The 22,069-nt window shown below is 35.4% G+C and overlaps 1 protein-coding gene across 13 annotated transcripts in view; it reads left to right on the top strand.

Moving 5' to 3' along the window:
* SCMH1 (Scm polycomb group protein homolog 1) overlaps positions 1-22,069 on the top strand; it is a 144,988-nt gene that overhangs the window by 95,292 nt on the left and 27,627 nt on the right. For 12 of the 13 annotated variants that reach the window (XM_032493956.1, XM_032493959.1, XM_032493955.1 and 9 more), the window contains 2 exons: positions 15,502-15,734; positions 19,168-19,294. The exons of the other annotated variant lie outside the window; for it this stretch is intronic. In XM_032493956.1, the coding sequence (XP_032349847.1) occupies positions 15,502-15,734; positions 19,168-19,294 (360 nt within the window). The remainder of the gene's footprint in view (positions 1-15,501; positions 15,735-19,167; positions 19,295-22,069) is intronic. 13 annotated transcript variants of the gene reach the window in all.

Here is a 22,069-nt window from a genome sequence, read left to right as displayed (position 1 = left end):
CCTCATTAGAAAAGAAAATCCCCGGTCTACCGAACCAGAAACTCAGAGGCTAGGACCCAGCAGTCTGTGTTTTAACGAGGCCTGCAGGCGATTCTGATTGACGCAGGCTAAAGTTTAAGAACCACTGATCTAAGGAGCAGGAGTGTGGACAAAGAGAATCTGTGCAACAACTGTTCTGGTACATTCCCAACATGACATTTAACATTTAAATATTTTGAATTTCCCTTTTTCTACAGTAAGAACCTTGGCTCCTACCAGCATCAGTCCTGTAATACTCATAAAATAGTTTATGAATTACTACCAACATACCACTATGAAGGAAAAAACCTACTAAGAAGGGTTCAAAATTTATTTACATTTTCCTCCCTAGTTAAATAACGTGTTCAGAAGTCACTTGCTTTCTTTTTCTCTTCAGTGTGATTGTGTTATTTATTTAAAATACAGTTGGATTCATTTATTTCTGTTACATTCAGTTTTAGGTTTAGTTTTTTTCCCAATCTTTGTTAATTTAATTTTATTCTTTGAAATACACAAATTAACTTGCTTCCAAGACTCAAAACTACAAAAAATTTACTGAAAGCATCGTCCTCCCCTTCCTTTCCTTCCACCCTGTTCGCTTCACCACCGCTACCCTTTGTAAGTATTTAATCACTTTCGTTGTTTTCTGGTTTATCCGTCCAATGTTTTATAAAGTAAGCAGATACAGGGTATTTTCCTACCCTTCTTTCCTTATATGAAAGGGAGCACACCCGCAATTCTCTTTTGCACTTTGCTTGCTTTTTTAGCTTAACGGTACACCCTGGGCTCACTCCACCATGAGTACATGAACCTCACCTTCACTCTAAACTGCAGAGTTCTCCATTGTGTACATCCACCATAGTTTACTCAGCCAGTCTCCTTTGTTAGGGCATCAGATAGTTTCCAGTATTTCATCATTACAAACTGCTGCAATTAATAAACTTGTACACGATGTGTTTTCATATTTTGGAGGCATATCTTCAGAGTAAACTTTTAAAGAGGTGATATCGTTAGGTCCAAGGGTAGAGGCAAAAACAGTTTTGTTAGATATTGCCAAATTCCCTTCCATAGAAATGATACCCTTTTTCATTCCCACCAGCAATGTAGGAGTACCTCTTTTCCTGTGGCCTTCACAGCAGAGTATATTATCAAGCTTTAGACTGTTTTTTGCCACTCTGATGGCTGAGAAATGGTTTCTCATATAGTTTTAATTTGTACTTCTCTTTAGAGTGAAGTGTAGCATCTTTTCACATGCACAGGGGCCATTTTATCTTTTTTTGTGAATCATGTGTTCATTTCTCTTGCTCACTTACCTGTAGGATTTTTGGTCTTTTTTCCTCTCAGTTGGAAATAATCCTTTGTCTATTAAGTATATTGACTCCTTTATTGTGATATATATTATAGATGTTTTCTCCCAATTTGTACTTTGCTTATGTTTTTTTTTCTGTCATGCACAAGTTTTAACTTTATTTTACAGTTAAATTTAACATTTTTAAATAGAAATTCATGCATATTTTCCTCTAGAATTTGTATAGTTTCATTTTTTATAGTTAGAGCTCTGGTGCATTTGGAGTTTATTCTTGTGTATGGTGTAAGAAATGGATCCAATTTTATCTTTTTCCAAATGGCCATTCATTGTTCCTTCATCATTTGTTAAAATGCCCATCTTTGCCCCAGTGATTTGAGATATACCACCTTTATCGTATACTGTATTTATATGTATAGTTCAGACTGCTTGTCTGTGCACCAGTACCACAATTTTAATTATAGAAACTTTGTAGAATTGTAGCTTTGTTTTAATATCTGCTAAGGCTAGTCCCTTCTTGTAGTTCTTTCTTTTCATTGTTTCTTAGCTATTCTCATGTTTTTTTCATATGAACTTTAATATCAACTTGTCTTGCTCCAGAAAAAAAAAATCTTCTTGATATTTTTACTGAGATTTCATTAAATTTGTAAATTAATTTAGCAAAAACTAACAACTAGATGTTGCTAAGACATACAAGAACAAGGATGTCTTTTGTTGTTCAAGTCCACTTTTTTGTCTCTCAGGAGTGTTTTCTAATTTTCTCGTAAATATTTTGCATATTTCTTGCGTATTAATGAAATATTTTACATTCTTTTTTCTCAATCTTCAAAATCCAGTGTATATTTTACACTTATACACCTCAGTTTGAACTAGTCTCATTCCAAGTGCTCAACAGCTGCATGTGTCTAGTGCTTACTGTATTAGATAAACTTTTCAATGTCATCTGCAGATACAGTGTTTTACTTCTTGTTTTCCAGTTTCTTGGGTTCCTAATTGTTGTATCTAAATGCGTTGGATAATACTTCCAGGACAGTGTTAAATATTAGAGAAGATAGTACACATCCTTGCCCTATTCCTTACCTTAGTGGGAATACCTCCTGTGTTTCTCCATTAAGATGTTGGCTTTAGGATTTAGGTACATGTATTTTATCTTGGTAAGAAGGTAGCCAACTATTATTAATTTTTTTGAGTGTTAAATTTTGTCAAAAGCATTTTCAGTGTTTGTGGAGATAGTCACTATAAATGAGATTACATCCAGTTTACAGAGGAGACTCAGAAATGTTAAATGACTTGAACAAAATCACACTACTTGCAGATGGCAGACTCAAGATGGAAACCACGTCATTCTGATTCTAAATCCCACGAACTTTTCACTAAGTCTGGTTTTTGAATCATGCCAGTCTTTTACTAGACTCTCTTATGTGATCTTTGCCAAGTTACTCAAGTTTCAGTTGCCTCATCAGTTAAATAAAGATAGTAATATATATTTCTTATAGTAAATTGTCAACTACTTCCTTTCTCCATTCTTGGTCTTAACAGTTTCTATCTGCCTTTTAGTGATATTACTGATCATTATTATGGCAAAGGTTTATCATGGAGGGGAGACCAGTTATACACATCTTTATGTGCTACTACTCTAACTTTAGACGTGCTTCTGCCTTTAGAGTGAACTTCATCAGTACCTCTTCCATGTGTAGAGCCCTGTTACCCACCTTTGTCTCTTGACAGAGAATCTTTGTGTATTAAAGCTGGAAAGTTCATTAAATGTTACATGGACTCTTCTCAAGTTGGCTCCAGTGTCTCCTCTTTATGGACTTAAGCCACACAGATCTACCCACAGGTCCTCATTTAACCATGCCTTTTTATAGTTCCATGCCTTTCTATAGACTGTTTCCTCTGCCTGAAGTACCCTGCTCACCCTCCACCCTTGCCCTTTCCTAATGCAAGGACCATTCATTCTTCAAAGATTAGTTAAAATATCACTTTGAAATCTTGCCTGACAAGTCTCTTTTGCCTGTCTCCCTTGCTCCCTTCCCTTGCAGAGTTAGTCACTCCCTCCTCCAGGTTCTTGTAACCCTATGGGTGCATACATTTTGGCACCGCACTCACGAATCTTTTTTAGAACTTTTTATTCTGATGTAATTTCAGCTTTACAGAAAAATCGCAATAGTAGTACAAAGAATTTCCCTATACTCTTCACCAAGATTCTCCAAATATTAAGATTTTATCACATTTGCATTAATAGTCTCCCTCAATACATAATACATATTTTTCTGATCCATTTGACAATGACTTGCATACATAATGTCCCCTTACTGTTAAATACTTCAGTTAGTGTATGTTTTCCCGAAACAAAGGCATGCTCTTCTATAGACATAGTGCTATTGTTAAAATCAGAAAATTAATATTGCTATAGTATTAAGAACTAATCTATAGACCTTTTACAGTTATTAGACAGTTAACCAGAAATTTAATATCAATACAGTACCAGTAGTTCAGTAACCAGTGATCAAGAAACCTTATTTATATTTTATCAATTGTCTCAATAATGTCCTCTCAGGAAAAGAAAATTCTGGATCATGCACTAAATTGTCTGGATCATGCACTAAATTGTTGCACTAAATTGTACTAAATTGCACTAAATTGTCATGTCTCTTTAATCTGCTTTTTACAAAGCAGATTGGAGATACATGATATCATTTGTCCCATTACTGCAGATAGTAACTTTGATTACTTGATTCAAGCAGTATCTACCAAGTTTCTTTACTTCATTCATTTTGTAATTAGTTGATAGTTTTGTGGATAAATACTTTGAAATTATAAATATCCTATTTCTCCTCAAAATTTTACCTAATAGTTTTAGCTTCCATTGATGAGTGTTGTTTGAATCCAGTGGCTGTTTTCTAATCCCCTCATTTCTTCTATGTTTATTAGTTGGGATTCTACTATGAGCAAGAGTTTTACTTCTCCTCTATTTTTCAGTTTATTCATTCAGTTGATTCTATTTTATTCAGTAATAATTTCATATTATCATTATTTGTTTTGATGCTCAAAATGTCCCAGATGTAACCAGAGAAAGCCCCTTGAAGTTGGCTAATGTGCCCTTTTGACATGGCCCATCATTACTTTCTGACCAGTGTTTTCCAGGTTCATCTTCCCTATCTCAGTCTGTACCTACTGAACTGTGATTAATTGTGTCAAGATCTCTTCCTAATCACTTCAAGATTGTGCTCCTCTAGGACAGGAATTGCCTTGGGTTTTTTTCATATTAGATAATTGACAAACCTTGAAAAGTTTAGTTGAAATTTAGTGATGAGGTCAAATTAGTTAACGTAGTTTGAATTGTCACGTCCTGGGCTGCTGAAGGAAGAGAGATTGCTTTCTTCCTCCTAGTCTACATGACAGAATGTGTGCAGTGAAGACTCCGAAGACTAAAACCACACCTGGCTCTGTCACTCTGACTTCTCTGAGGCTTGCTTTCCTCATTTGTCAAAGGAGAGGATAATGTTAGCCTTCACAGGATTGTTATGAAGTCCACATAAAACCACAAATGTACAAGAATTTTGTCAAAGTATTGTTGACTAAGGGTGTTATTCTGTCAACCTTAGCATCAGAATGTGTTGGGGAATATCCTGATCTTTCATCTTTCTCTGAAGTAGGACAGACGTTAAATTATTTAATTATTTGCATGTGGAAAAATAAGAAAAGAATTGTGTTTAAATGATAAATTCAATGTCACACCATAAGGGACAGAAGTAGAATTAGATTCCTGGTCCCCTGACTTCACTTCAGTTTTTTTTTTCAGCTAGAATAATTAAGTTAGAATGTGACAAGACAGGAGTTCCTAATGGGAAAAACTTCCAAACCCTAAGATCCCTCTGGGTAGCTTAAGAAATCCATTATTAAGAAGATTTTAAATTAGCATGAAGCTTAATCTCAGTGCTAGCTACTCATACATGAACAACATGTCCTGGTTTTTCAGAACTGTTCAATATAATTGGCTAGTTTCTTCTGTCTGTATCTTTCAGGCCAGAGAGAGCAACCTCTTTGCCAGTTGGCATCATGGATTTTTACATCTAGCCTTAAGGGAAAAAAGAAGAAAAACTGTTTTCTGACTCTTAGCCAAATAAAGCCCTGTTCAGTTCTTCTCTTAAATCTGTCTCCTTTTTTATTCTCCAAACAAGTGCTGGGTACCAACTAAGAACCCAGCACCTTACCATGTGATGGCAGGAATTCCAAAGTAAAATTCTTGCCTCCCTGCTCAGTTCAGACTCCACGTTTGTTACTGGAGACATATGGGGCAGTCTTAGGGTTTATAGTAATCAGTTTGAACAGTTGGCGTGTTCAGTTACTTAGGCTTAGATGACAAATAGGTAGAGAATTGGATTGGGGTTTTTTCCTAGGCAAGTGTGTTGGAAAAAGAAGGGCAACGAAGTGATTATAATTATAGATCAGTGGTTCTGAAACCTTTTGGTATCAGGAAACTTTTATATCCTTAACCCAAAAGAGTTTTAATTTATGTGGGTTATCCATACTACTGTAATAAAAATTAAAACTTAGAACTTTTTTAAACATAAGAATATACAAGCACACATTCCATTAGCTGTCAGAGTGATGGTATCACACTTGTAGCTTCCAGAAAACTCTACTGTGAGAGAATGAGAATGAAAAAGGCAAATGATGTTTTAGTATCATGAAAATAGTTTTCACCTTACAGACCCTCAAAAGAATTTCAGGAACCCCCCAGAGGTTCCCAGACTATATTCTGAAAACTACTAACCATACAACATTTTTAAATCCATTTACTAAAAACAGACGTTGGGGTCATTTCAAGTTTTCAGTCATTATAAGTAACACTGCTATGAACGTTGTTTATACATATCTTAGTGTACACTTTCAAGAATTTCTCTGGAGTTTATATCCTAGATTGGAATTGCTGAGTCATAGAGTAGGTATATCGTCAAGATGTATTAGATAATGCCTGCAGTGCCCCCCAGGGAGTCTTATGAAAAATACTACTATGAACATTCTATTAAATGTCTTTTGGTGATCATACCACTCATTTCTCTTGGGTGTATACAGAAGCATGGAATTATTGGGTGGTGGAAAGCTTAGCAGTCTTTCAAAGTGATTTACTTTCTCACAACATATAAAAGATCTAGTTGCTTTGTTTTCCTCACCAATATTAATTGGTATCATTCCTTTTAATTTTAGCAATTTGGTTAGAAATTTAATGTCTCTATTTTTAATTTGCATTTTTCTGATAACTCATTAATATTCAACTTTTCATATCCTATTGGCTGTTTCTATATTCATTTTTGTGACATGGCTCTTCAAGTCTGATCCATTTTTTAAATTAAATTGCCAGGCTTTTTATTATAGATTTTTTAGGAGTTTTTAATATATTCTGTGTATGACTTTTCTGACATAATATGTTTTACATATCCTTTTCCACTTCCTGGATTTCTTTTTCACTTTCTTAATGTTGTCTGTTGGTGAAGAGAAATTTTTGTATTAATGAAGTTGTATATGTCAGGCTTTTCTAATTAATGCTTTGTGTGTCCTGTTTAATAAATCTTTACTTACCCCAGAGTTTTGAAGATACTCCCTTCTGTTTTCGTCTAAAAGTTTGATGTTTTAGCTTTCACATTAATTTTTGTATCTGGTGTGAAGTGTAGGGGTCGAGTCTCATTTTCTTCCATATGGATATCTATATGACTCACCACAGTTTTATTGAAGAGACCATGGTCCCCATCCCACCCCAGAATCACAGGGGTACCTTTATTATAAATCAGAGGACTCTGGGTGTGTGTGTGCCTGTCTGTCTGTCTATTTCTGGACTCTCTGTTTTGCTCCATTGATTCATTTGTCTATCCTTACACCGATAACACATCTTAATTACTGTAATTTTATACTGAGTCTTGATATCTGATGATATAAGTACTCCCTCCAATTTTATTGTTATCATCAAAATTGACTTGGCTATTCTAGATCCTTTGCATATCCTAATTAAAATTTAGAATCAGTTTGTCAGTTTGCATGCACACACACACACACACATTTTTTAAAAACTGCTGGGATTTTTATTGTAATTGCATTGGTCAATTTGATGAGAATTGAGGGCTTAAACAGTATTGTGTCTTCCAATCCATGAATGTGATATATTATCCCCTCATGGCCATGTGGTATCTAGATCTTATTTAATTTCTCTTATAATGTTTTATAGGTTTTAAATTTTCATTTCTAATTGTTGGTTTATATAGAAATATAATAGATTTTTGTATATTGAACTGTATCTAGTGACCTTTCCAAATTCACTTTAATAGATTCTGTAGATGGGACGGGGTGCAGTTTATGTTCAAAAAAAATTGTGTCATGTACGAATAATACTTTCTCTTTATAATTTATATATAAAGCTTTTATTTATTTTTCCTTTCTTATTACATTGGCCCCCAGTACAGTGTTGAATAGAATAGAAGTGATGATAGTGGGTATTTTTGTTTTGTTTCATAATTCAGTAAGACAGTGTTCAATATTTAACTGTTAAGTATGCTGTTGGTTATAGTTTTTTTATAGATGCCCTTTTCTATAAGGAAATTCCCTTCTATTCCTAGTTTGCTGATAGTTTTTATCATTAATATGGCTATTAAATTTTGTCAAATGCTTTTTCTGCATCTATTGAGGCGATATGTAGGTTTTCTTCTTTATTTTGATCATGTAGTGAGTTCAGCTGATTTCTTTGTTTTTTGTTAAATAACCTTCATATTCCTGGGATAAGTCCCACTTAGTCAAGATATATTATCTGTTTTATATATTGTTGGATTTGCGTTGCTTATATTTTGTTAAGGATTTTGCATCTGCGTTCATGAGACATAGATACCAGCCTATGGTCTTTGTTTTCTTGCCATATCTTTGTCATGGTTTGGTATTAGGGTTACACTGGCCTCATAAAATTTGTTAAGGTGTGTTCCCTCTTATTCTATTTATCTAAAAAGATTTTGTACAATTTGTCATTATTTGTTTGCTAGAACTCAACAGTGAAGGTATCTGGGCCTGGAATTTTTTTGCAGATTTTTATTTGCATTCAATTTTTTTTATTATAAATAGGACAAGATGACAAGAAAACAAAGACTATAGGTTGATATCTATCTCTCATGAACGTAGATGCAAAATCCTTAACAAAATATAAGCAACGCAAATCCAACAATATATAAAACAATATATAAAACATTTTAATAAGTTGTGTTTTTTCCAAGAAAGTTGCCCATTTCATATAAATTTTCTAATTTATTTGCATAAAGGCATTCACAACGTCCTGTTGTTATCTTCTTGCTGTCAGGAGGTTCTATAATGAAATTTTATTCTTGATATTTGTAGATGTGTTTTCTTTTTATATTTCTTAATCAGGCTTGTTAACAGATTATCTTTTCAAAGGACCAGGTTTTAATTTTGTTGACTTCTCTATTGTACATTCCCTTCCTTTTTTATTGATTTACTCACTCATCTCTAGTATTTCCTTAGTTTTACTTTCTTTGAGTTTAGTTTGCTGTTCTTTTCCTAGCTTTTGAAATAGAAGCTTAGATCATTGATATTTAACTTTTCTTCTCTTCTAATATAAACATTTAGAGCTATAAATTTCTCTCTGAGAACTGCTTTAGCTAAATCTCACAAATATCTCATATTTTCATGAATTGTAAGTTTCAAAATTTTTCTCGTATCTGTTTAATTTCTTTGATATATGACTTGTTTACAAGTGTATGTCACTTAATTTCTTAGCATTTAGGATTTTTCTAATTAATTTTTTGTTATTGATATCTATTTAACTTCCACTGGGTTAAAGAACATATTCTCTATTATTTCAATTATTTGAACTTTATTGAGGATTGGTTTTTTGCTCAGCACATTCCATAAGCATTTGAAGAGAATATGTATTCTACATTTATTAGGTATAGTGTCCTATATGTGTCAATTAGGTAGGTTGGTTAATTGGTTATTGATCTATGCATGTTAATTAGTTATTTATATTATTAGTTGGTTAATTGTGTTATTGAAATATTTTCTGTCCTTATTGATTTTTTTTTCAAATTCTTGACCTGTCAATTACTGAGAGAGATGTGTTAAAGTCTCCAATTCATAATTATGGATTTTTTTTCTTGTTTTCTTTTTAGTTCTTTAAACTTTTGCTTTATGTATTTTGTATTATTAGTTGCATATAAATTTAAGCTTATTATAGCTTAATTTTGAACTATTTTTTGCTATAATTATCATTTATTTATTTGTTTCATTTCCACTTTTGCCAGTTTTTATTTTTTAATTGAAATATAGTTGTACAATATTATGTTAATTTCAGGTTTACTACTTGGTGATTTGACATTTGCATACGTTATGAAATGATCACCATAAAAAGTCTGGTAACAATCTGTGTCCATACAAGGTTATAACAATATTATTAACCACATTCCTTATGCTATGTATTACATCCCTGTGGCTTAGGTTTTGTATCTCTTAATCCACTTCACCTATTTCTCACTGCCCCCCAGCACTCCCCTCTTCTCTAGCAGTCACTGATTTGTTCTCTGTATCTGTAAGTCTGTTTTTATTTTCTTTTGTTTTGTATTTTTAGATTCCACAATGAGATCATACCATGTTTGTCTTTCTCTGTCTGACTTATTTCACTTTGCATAATACCTTCTAGATTCATTTGTGTTGTTGCAGATGGCAAGATTTCATTTTTTTTTACGGCTGAGTAAATATTCCATTGTGTATATATACATCACATTTTCTTTAGCCTGTTATGTATCAGTAAACACTTAGGTTGCTTCCATATCTTAGCTATTGTAAATAATGATACAATGAACATTGGTGTGCATATACCTTTTCAAATTAGTGTTTTTGTTTTCTTTGGGTAAATACCCAGAAGTGAAATTGCTGGATCATATGGCAGTTCTGTTTTTAATTTTTTCAAGAACCTCCATACTGTTTTCCATAATGACTGCACCAATAAGCATTCCTGCCAACAGTGAGCAAGGGTTCTCTTTTCTCTATATCTTCACCAACACCTGTTATTTTTTCTCTTTTGAATAATAGCCATTCTGACAGATGTGGTTGGTATCTCATTGTGGTTTTGATTTACATTGCCCTGATGATTAGTGATGTTGAACATCTTTTCATGTGTCTGTTGGCCACCTGTTATGTCTTCTTTGGAAAAATGTCTATTCAGGTCCACTGCCCATTTGTTAATTGAATTATTTTTTGATGTTGAATTGTATGAGTTATTTGTCTATTTTGGATGTTAACCTTTTATTAGATATGTTATTTGCAAATGTCTTCTCCTATTCAGTGGACTGACTTTTCATTTTGGTGATATGAATTGACTATTTTATCTTGATGAAATGTCTTTTTTTAGTCTAGTTTTACTTCTCACATTAAAACTGTCTTGTCTGATATTAATATAGCTACTTGAACTTTGGTTAATGTTTACAGGGTATATATTTTCCCATCTATTTGTTATCTTCCTATGTTACTATATTTCAAATGTCCTTATATTTCAAGGCCCTCTTATAAATGGATATAATTGAGTTTTGGGGGTTTTTTGGTTCAGTATTTTTTTTAACATTTTTCATTGATTTATAATCATTTTACAATGTTGTGTCAAATTCCAGTGTAGAGCACAATTTTTCAGTTATACATGAACATATATATATTCATTGTCACATTTTTTTCTCTGTGAGCCACCATAAGATCTTGTATATATTTCCCTGTGTTATACAGTATAATCTTGTTTATCTATTCTACATTTTGAAATTTTTAAAAAAATTTTTCTTATCAGTTGTTTTACTCAAACCACTTGTATTTACTGTAGCTATTTATTTGGATTTAAGTCTACCATTCTGTGTTTTGCTTTTTGTTTTCTCTTTGTCTGAGTTCTTCTTCATTTCTTTATTCCTCCTTTCTTGTGTTCTTTTGGACAAATCACGTATGTTTTATTACTCCATTTCTCTCACCTTAGCTTTTAGTGATACATTATTGCATAATTCTTTAACTAGTTACCCTATGCAGATACATCCTGGACTTACTAAAGTTCATCTTAAATAAGCATTCTAGCCACTCCCCTAAAATACAAAATTCTTAACAAATTTTGGCTCCATTTACCCCCCCGCCCCCCAACTTCCATAGTTTGTGCTATTGCTTTCATATAATTTACTAGTACAGTTGACCCTTGAACAATGTGGAGATTAGGGGTGCTACCATCTTGTGCAATCAAATCTTCATATAACTTCACAGTCAGCCCTCCACATCTATGGTTTCACATCTATGAATTTAACCAACCATGGATTATGCAGTACTATAGTACATATTTATTGAAAAAATATGCTTATAAGTGGATCCCTACAGTTCAAACCCAGGTTGTTCAAGGGTCAAATGTATTTATATTATAAGCCCTACAAGCCATTTTTAAAACTCTTGTTCTAAATAGTCAATATTCCCTTGTATCTACCCACATATTTACCCTTTCTTACGCTTTTCCTTCCTGCAGTCCTATCCTTCCATCTGGGATTACTTTCATTCATCCTGAAGAATGTCCTTTTTATTTCCTATATAGTTTAAGTCTGCTGGTGACAAATTCTCTGTTTTGATTTTTCTGAAAATATTATTTCACCTTTATTTTAAAAAAATTTTTTTATTGATTAAAAGATTCTTTAAATCCTATAGTGCTTTATAATTTTCAAAAGTTTCACACAGGTGATTTCATATAATCACATAATAACCTTTTTTCCCCCGTCCCTATATTGCTCCTCCCCACTTCCCTCTCCCTACTGGTAACTAGTAGTTGTTCTCTATATCTGTGAGTCTGCTTTTTTGTTGTTGTTTGATTCACTAGTTTGTTGTATTTTTTAGATTCCACATGTAAGTGATATGCTACAGTGTTTGTCTTTCTCTGTCTGACTTATTTCACTTAGCATAATGCCCTCCAAGTCCTTCCATGTTGTTGCAGATGGCAAGATTTGATTCTTTTTTATAGTTGAGTAGTGTGTGTGTGTATGTGTGTGTATACACACACACACACACATACACACATACTACATCTTGTTTATTCATTCATCTGTTGATTGACTCTTAGGTTGCTTCCATACTATTTCACTTTTATTTTTGAAGGATATTTTCACTGGATATAGAACTCTGGATTGGCAGTTTATATATTTCAGCCCTTTAAAGTTATCATTCTATTTCTTCTGGCTTTCATAGTTTCTATTAAAAAGTCAACTGTTTATGTAAGAGTAATATCTCTTTTTTTCTCTGACTGCTTTTAAAACTTTGTCTTTCTTTTCATTTTTTGAATCTATTGACTATATCCACATGTTTCTAATGCTCTAATCTATTTTTTCCATATTTTTGCTTCATTTTGCATATTTCCTAGTGATTTTTCTTCAAATTTATTAATTCTTCTCCTGGATCTTGTCTGCCCTTAAATCTATCCAATGAGTTCTTAATTTTTAATATTATATTTTTTATTCCAGGGTGTTCATTTAATTTTTTATATAGGTTCCAGTTTTCTGTGGGTATTATTTATCTTTTCTTGCATTTTGTTCATCTTTTTCTCTACTTTTTAAAACCATATTAATTATGGTTATTTTAAAGTCTGTGTTTCATTGTCTGGATCATACATGAGTCTTCTGTTGTCTGCATATTCTCTTGATTACCAGCCACATTTTTCTGCCTCTTTTTATATCATGCACACACATACATAAATACATACATACATACGTACATACATACTGGATATTTTATATAAAAGAACTGTTGAGACTCCAGGTGATATTTTGTGTCATAAAGAATTCTTCCTTTCCTTTGTTAGGCTAATAGGATAAGGGCCTGACCCCCTCAATCTAATCATGGATTGAGCTAGTCCGGATCTGGGTTTGTACCAATGGTTTAGCCCTATTCCTTGGACATGGACCCTTTTGGGGTTTTGATTAAGAACCTAATAAGTCTCCATATTTGTAGTCCTGAAAAGATGCAAGATATTGTCCTACCCTTGAGAGGTTGGGGGTTTGGTTCTTTGACCTTTCACCCCTTACAATTTCAAACTGTGGTGTTTATCTTGAAGAGGAAATAAGCTACGTGTTTTAGGTAGACCTTCTCCTTCTAGTGTGCTCTAATCTCCTGAAATCACAAGATAATGAGAGATTTCATTCTGCCCTTTAGAAGCTCTCAGTCTAACTTTGCAGTTCCAGCATGCAGGCTCAGAACACAGCAAATATCTCATGTGGAAACTTGGCCACTCCTCAAGTTCCAGTCTGTCACAGCAGTCTCTCTGATGTCTCTTTCCTTGAGTAGAGCTCTTCTGCACAGGCCAAGCCTGATCATCAGTTCATGCCCCAAATTGGCAAATGTCCTCAGAAAAGAAAACAGTGTCAGCTACTTCAGAAGCCCTCTCCACCCCGGTCTGGAATTCCGGATTGTCTACTCCTCATGATTTCTACAACACTGCAATGTCTTTTAAAATAATTTATCTGAGTTTTTCTAGTTGTTGCATCAGTAACAATGCACTGTAATAATCTAGTACATCCTACCTCGAAGCACAAGAAATACTATCTTTTATCTACCCACTGTAATTAGTTTATTAACTGTCTCCCTAGTTCTACTCTTGCCCTCTCCCCTCCCAGAGCAGCCGAAGTGTTCCTTTTAAGTACATCCTATCACTCCCCTGCTCAAAACCCTACAGTGGCTTCCCTTCATACTTAAGATAAGTTCAGATTCATTTTCACAGTCTACAAAATACCACACAATCTTACTGCTACTCCCTTTCTAATCTAATCTCCTTGCACTCTCTCCTTTGCTCACCCAATTCCAGCTATACTGAACTCCTTGCCAAATCTCAAACACACTAACATGATCCCATCTCGGAATCTTTGCACTTGTTACATACCCTCTACTTGGAAGGCTCTTTCCTCAGATCTTCATAAGGCTTCGCCTTTATTTCATTTGGGAGCTCTGTACAAATGTCAAAGAGGCTCAAAGAGGTCTTTCCTCATCCCTCTATCTCCTTACCTTGCTCTAGTTTTAATCATAGCACCTACTTAACATTATATGGTATAATTATTTGCCTATTTTTTGTCTCCCCAACTAGGAGGCAAGCTCCATGAGCATGGAAACTATGCCTGTTTTGTTCACTGTTCTACCCCAGGGCTTAGAATAGTGCATAACCTGTAGTAAGTGCTCAGGAACCTTGTGGAATGAATTAGATATCCCTTACCTTGAAGAGGTCTCAGCTTAAGATGAATGAATGGAGTAAAATTGAAAGTACTCTAACATAGATGTCTACAGAGTGCTTTGGCATGGGTGGAATACTGACTTAGTTGGGGCATAGTCAGACAAGTGCTCAGTAAGTAGGTGGCCATGGAGCTGAGTGTTGAAAACTGAGTATTGATGTATGTCTGACCAGGAAGAATGGAGAAGTCAATGTATATGAACAAATTGGTGCTCAGAAAACAGTGGAGCTAGAACATGGGGGTGAGTGACAGGAAATGACATCAGACATAACTGGAGAGCAAGGCAGGACAAAGTCACAAAAGTCTTTGGATATCAGAATAAAGAATTTGGGCTTTACCTTAAAGTAATATGGAGCAAAGGTTTTTAAGGTAAGGAAGGATGCTATCAGATGTATATTTCCATGTGTTTCACTATTCCTCACTGCAATAATTACACTAAAACTCTGGGTAGATCGTTGTAGGAAATCCCTGACTTGGTTGTCAGGGCCCAGTTTCAAATGTAAGTCTTTATCCCAACTCACTGCATAACCTAGGGAAGGCATCATTTCCTGTTCCGAGCCTCAGATCTTCATTCTTAGCAGGAGAAGATTATGGGCTTCTAAGAGCCATTCCATCTCTGAGCCTGTAATTCTGTTTATATACTTTTAACTAGAAGCCTTGGGGAGAAAATTTTGATATTTTTTCTGAATCTGCCAAAATAATTAAAACTTCCAATTCTATCCAATCTAAATTCAGTTCTGAGATTTTCTAACATTTAGGTCAGATGCCAAGAAATTAGCTTCTTGGGATAAAACTACCCGAGCACAAGTAGGAAGTCTTTTTTTTTTTTTTTTTTCTGCCTTCTGGCTGTGATGGGAATGCAGGTGGGAGGAGAAGGTGATAGAATGAGTCTTTTTCTTGCAGTTGTGATTCCAAAGACTCCCTATCCTGCATCTGATGTGAACCCTGAGAAGCCCAGCATCCACAGCAACACCAAAACTGTCTTGGAGCATCAACCAGGGCAGAGGGGACGTAAACCAGGAAAGAAGCGGGGCCGGACATCCAAGCCCCTAATTCCCCATCCCATCTCTACCCCATCCAAGTCAGCTGAACCTTTGAAATTCCCAAAGAAGAGGGGTCCCAAACCTGGCAGTAAGGTAGGTAAAAATGTGGATTTCCCAGCAAGGGATAAAGGGTTATAAAAGGGTAACATCCATATCCATCCATCTTAGAAAGGAGCGTGTCTAGCCCTGTCCTCCACATTGTGTATGCTTTTAGAAGAATCTCCTAGATTGTCATCCCTACTTTAGCTACTTGCGTGGGGGTTGGTAACATTAGAGATAAGATGGTGTGGATAAGAAACAAATTTTGACTTTGAAAGTTAACATTCATGGGAATTCTGGTCTAATGTCTTCCATAGATGGAAGACCCTGCTCCTAATTTTTAACCTGCCCAGAGTGGATGCCCAAGTATGTGAACAAAAAGAGAAATCTGACTCTGTAAATGTATTTCTTTTTCTGTCCCTGTACCTTCTTAGAAAGAAAGGATGAAAGAAAATTATTGAATATTTGCTGAATATCAGGCTGTATACCTGACACCATTACATATCACATGATCTTCATTCACGAAACCCTAGGAGATGAGTAGTGTTAATGCTATTTAGTGGTCAAGTAAATTGAGACTTAAGGATGTGAGAGCCCTAAGGTCACATAGCTAATAAATGGCAAAGACTACAGAGATGAGTCTCCAGATCTTCTAGTCCTAAGGTTACTGCTGCCCTACCACGTTTCCTGAGGGAGGTAACACTTACCCCTAGTGTAGAAGACTGCTAGGTTGAGCTTCACTAAGCACTGTTACTGAAAGTACCACCTTTTAGTTGTGTCCAGTTCTTCATGCATGTCCTCCCTAGGGAAGCCACTGATAGGAAGATTCCTCAGCTACTTCTCTTGGGCTTCCTTTGGCATCACCTTCTCCACTCACTTCCTAACTCAGGGGATTTCTCTAAAACTCCCTCCCAAACTAGACTACCTGAGTTCCAATGTGGAAATGATACCTATTTCTCCTTAGGCATTCCATTTCAATTTCAATTTCAGATTTTGTTAGTTGGTTGGTTTGGTTTTGTTGATAAGCTCCAGCTGACCTCAGTCCTTCTAGAATATAAGCTCCTCAAGATTAGGAACTTAATCTTTTTCTTCTCTTTTTCTCCTGCAATGCCCTGTATCTCAGTCATTTGGGAAATGTTCAGTTATATGCAAGATGGATGAATGGATGGATGACTTGGCTGATGGTGTTCTGATTGAGATTATCTCTTATTTATTGGTTTTGAATTCTTGATGTCACATCCTAATCTTTCTGTGTAACATGTAATTCTCCTGATCTATTTCCACTAACCCCTAACCTAGATCCTGATGCATTTTTGCCTCCATTACTCTCTTCTCATTCTCATGTTGTGGAGGAGAGGCTGAAAGCCCTAAAGATTCTAAGGCCAGGGAAACCATGCTTTCGATAATGTGAAGACATCTTGACAGTCATATTAAAGGGGGAGAAAACTTGTCTGTGAGGTTCCAAAGATAGGACCAGAAACTCAAATAGACAGACTTTGTCTCAACATTAAAGAAACAGTTAAATCTATTTCAAAATAGAGGTGGTGATCTCCCATCACTAGAGATATTTCATCAGGTACCAGATGACTATTGGGAGTGATGTTTTTAAGGAGAGGGAAGTAAAGTATTGGATGGATAGTTGGATTAAGTAGCCTTTAAGATACTTCAAAACCTAAGAACTATGATTTTGCCTCTGCTCTGCTTTTTCAGGAAACCCTAAACACGGTAGCCAAAGTCCTCTTTCTTGCCAACCCTCTTGAAAGCAATAATGTTCATCTACTACTGTATTTTATGGCCTGGCATTTGACTCCCTAATTCCTCTTCCTGTCCTTTTCTGTATTTCTGTAAGGGCATATGCCTCTATTTAACCCATGACCCTTATATTCATTTTTGAAGCAAAGCGTCTTGTGACAAGAGCATAGGTTTTGAAGCCAAACAAACTTAGATTTATATCTCATATCCAGGTGTTTCTGACTTTGGGAAAGCTTTGAGTAAGGCTATGAGTCCCAGTTTTCTCACCAGTAAAATGGAGCTGAGATAATATGAATAGATATAATACATGTAAATGCACTTACCTCAAGTAGTAATAATGCTTTCCATCTTTCTACTTTTTTCTGCAGTATTTAGGCATCTAACTCACTGGGTTTGTTCCTTCAGGGACCCCATGAAATCCTACCACCAATTCAGTGAAGTTGAACTGATATTTCCTTTCTTCCCTGACACATTGCCTATTTGAATGTTTACTTGTGGCAATATCAAAAAAAATACGATGAAATGTCCATGTCCTCTGTGTGCTTTGAATGTTCCATAAGAGTTTGCATGACTGCTTTCACAGGCAAACCTGACTTATATATGCCTGCTGTCATTGTTACCATCTCTTTAGATACACTCTTAGAAGGCAGTCAGGTTTATACAGCACCCAGAGTGGACTACATGTGACATTTAATAAAAAGAGATTTTTGAATTTCAGTAATGGTTATGTTTTCCTTGCATTTAAAAAACTGTTTCTTGGGAGAAAACCTGCTGAGGTCTTTCTCCCCCAGAGACACACTGAACAACATAAAGGAGATACTAGATTTTTCTCAAATCATTTTTATTACTTTCCCCATTATTGGTATTCTATACTGTATGCTTCATTGAAAGACATTTTTTGACGCTTAACATATGCCAAGTAGGAATTGTACTCCAAATCAGACCTTCAAGAAGCGCCAGGCTCATGGAGGACACCAGTATGTAAATATATAATGACAATACATTGTAACAAATGCAACAATACAAAGTACAGAAATAGCACAAAAGAGACAGTAACTAGAGGAAATCTAGAAAAGCTTCCTGGATAAACAGATATTTATAAGGTAAAGAAAAAAAAGGAGTATTCCTGGCAGAAAGAATACTCTATAAAGGCAGAGACCATGTAAAACCAGGTTTTTAGAGAAGTACTGTAGTTACAGATTGCTGGAGTATACGGTTTAAGATAAGAAATGGTAGGTAATGAGCTGAGGAGGTAGGCGAGGAAAATTGTGGAGTTAGGGGAAGGGATGTTTCCATTTTCAACAGAGAGAAACAAAGTAACATCAAAGAAGACTTAAGCCATAGCGGGTTTTTTTCCTTTTTTTTCTACCCAGCTAATGAAGAACCTGAACTTCAGATGATAATATTGAGTGCAGTATAGATTTTTTTTAACATTTTTTATTGAGTTATAGTCAGTTTACAATGTTGTGTCAATTGAGTGCAGTATAAAAGAGAGTGAATTAAGCTCTGATTATCAGAGCCCAGAATCTTATACATAGATTCGGAAAATATTTACTAAGCATCTAATATATTTGCAGCTACAGGCAAGATGCTGTGTTGGGGAAAAAATGATAAAACACAGACCCATCCACAAATATATTTCACTTTCATGGGTGAATTAAGTGCTAGGAATAGAGGAATGAGAAGACAAGTTACCTATCATGGGTAGCAAACTTTTCCCCATCCATTTTGACAGAGGAAACCTCGGACTTTGCTGAACCCACCACCCACCTCACCAACAACCAGCACCCCTGAACCGGATACCAGCACTGTACCCCAAGATGCTGCCACCATCCCCAGCTCAGCCATGCAGGCCCCCACAGGTAAGAGCAGATCACAGTATTAGCTGCAACAAGCTCCAGGCCCCAGTGTCTATACTTTCTCTTATTCTGTACCAGTAGTTAGCCCTCTATCCATTTATAAATCTAAATAGAACCTTTAAAAAATTTTTTGTCTTTGACATTTGAAATAACTTCAGAGAAACCTTCCTTCTGTCAAAACAATCAAAGAAATTTAGGTAGATGTTCTGTGAACTTAGAGTTAGGGAGCCGGGGAATGGGGGTGGGTGGGTATGAGGCCAGCATCAGGAGCTCCCTAGCCCACTTTGTAATAATACCCATCCTTTCCAGTTTGGAGCCCTCCCTGCTTAGTGATCCCTTCCAGAACCCTTCCAGCATTCTAATAATTCTGCCGTCACGCAAATATGTATGACACTGCTCTGATTTTTTTTTAACATCATTGATGGTGGCAAACCTTGGTACTATGAAAGTGAATTTGATTTTGGAGACTAATCCATGCATGTTTGATTCAAAGCAAAAGCTGGTAGCTGAAGTGGGTGGGGGTAGTCAACCGGGGCTGTGCATATCTGTTCCAATTTCATAAACTGTATATGAAGGTAACTGTAAAAGAGCTACCCCTTTAGAATAGATATACCAATGGGGTTTTAGTTATACAATGAGGTAATTAAAAAGTACTCATTTTGTATGTGTAAAGTGAGATACATGTGTGAAACCTTACTTTTGTTACTCTGTAGATAAATCCATCTTCCTTAGGGAAGTCAAAGCAGTTGAAATGATCCCCTTGGAAGTTAGGGTAGTCTTTTTCTTAGAGGGAGTTGAATACGTCTCCGCCCAAATCCTAGAATGTTAGCACTTGAAGGCAAGGCCAGTCATACTTTCCACTCCAAATAACCTTTGGAAAACAACAAAGCCTGCCTGTGGCATTTATGTCCAGCTCTTGTCAGGGTACTGTCAATTGATTTCTTAAAATGTATCTTATGCATCTAGCCCCGGCCAGTTACTGGGTTTGCTTAGTCCAAAAGTATCATCAAATTAATGAACAAAGCTTAGAAGTTTTGCCCGTTAAGCTCCATGGATGAGGAAGTAAAGATAGACGGACACCTTGGTGAAGATACTGATTATATTTTCCAAGCTCTTAGCATACCCCTAGTAAGCCTGCTTAGTTTACTCCACATCATTCTAGATATCACTTAAGTGCCTGGGTGCCTTTTCAACAAAGACCTAGAAGATCCACAGCACTGGGAGCTTCATGACTGTGCCTCATTATTCATTTTAAATGATGTAGATCATCTCTTCGGCAGTCACTGAGCTGGTAGTCCCTCCTTTGGTCTGAATCTCAAAGCCCAGGAAGAGGGGCAACTTGCGTTTGTATCCCTGTTTCCTGCTCTTGATCACGCTATAGCAGTCTTGACTGATCACTGTTTCACCATCCCCTGAGGGGACTCCACTCTTTCTGTGTGGCCTTGATGTCACTTCCCTTTCTGAATCTCAGTTTCCACACATATACAATGAGAAGATTCATCCAAGTTACCTTTATAGTCACTTCAAATGTTAACAATTAAAAACTATCACAGATCAAATGTTGTGTGCTACACTATATCCTTTATTACTTACCTTTCATTTTTTTAACTGCACAACACTTCTTAAGAGTCATTTGGAGGAGGGGAGGGTGATAATAGCTCAGTGGTAGAGCACATGCTTGTTATGTACGAGGTCCTGGATTCAATCTGCAGTACCTCCATTTTTTAAAAAAAGTAATTTTATCAGCGTTATATACATGCTCATAGTTTAAAGGAACAACAGGCCTACAAGAATTATTATAAAAACAAAACAAAGAGACCCTCTATCCCCCTGTCATTTACTTCTCACCAAAGGCAATCACTTTTAATTTACCTCATTCTCTTATTTACCTCCATATATGTAAATGGGAGGCTTATATTGCTTTTTTTAATTTTAGTTTTAGGCATTTTTCAACTGATGATACACTTTAGATGATGACAATTTAATTCTTCTTGATTTCCTTGCTCCCCTCCCCACCCACACATACTTCTGTATCCTAGTACTGTGATATTATAATTTTTATTAGATCGATATTTAGTAATTTGTTATTATAACTTGTTACATGCTGTTCTCAGTTGAGCCATGTAGTTGTACTATGATTACTTTTCCTTTGTTAAACAACATTTTGTTTTAAACTGAATCTTGATTTCTTTGTTAATGTGTTTATTTTGCTATGTACTTATTAATTCAGCCTCAAACTCTCTTACTGCTATATACATCTTTCTCTGTGTTCAAGCACATTATATATTCTATCCATTCCAAATTCTAAAAGAAATCCCCTGGAGCCTTCTGAGTTCCTTGACATCCTCTTCACCTCGCTCTTGTGTTATCCCCAGTTTGCTCCTCTCCATGTCTTTATTTTCCCATATAATCTTTCTTAGATTTTATCTTTGGTTTTGTGAAACCTCTTTATTCTCTCTGAAGCTTCTCTTCATCCTCAGTATTCTGAAATTTCACCTATGATATATTTTTACCTACTATGTGGACACATAGTTTGTCCATTCATTATTTAGTCTCTTGAAACTTTCTTAAGGTCTTTCATCAGTGATTTTTCTCCCATTTTTCTCTATGCACTCTTTCTGGCATGTATGCTATTCAGATGTTGAACTTCCTGAAGTTGTCCTCTATGTTCTTGACCCTCTTTATTCTTATTCCTATTCTCTTTGTCTTTTTGATCAACTTTCTTCAATTATATCTTATAAACTTTGTATTGAGTTTCTTGTTCCTGGCATTTTGCTT

Source organism: Camelus ferus, chromosome 13, assembly GCF_009834535.1.
Source record: "Camelus ferus isolate YT-003-E chromosome 13, BCGSAC_Cfer_1.0, whole genome shotgun sequence".
NCBI classification, from domain to species: Eukaryota; Metazoa; Chordata; class Mammalia; order Artiodactyla; family Camelidae; genus Camelus; species Camelus ferus.
This window is presented reverse-complemented; position numbering and strand designations above follow the sequence as displayed.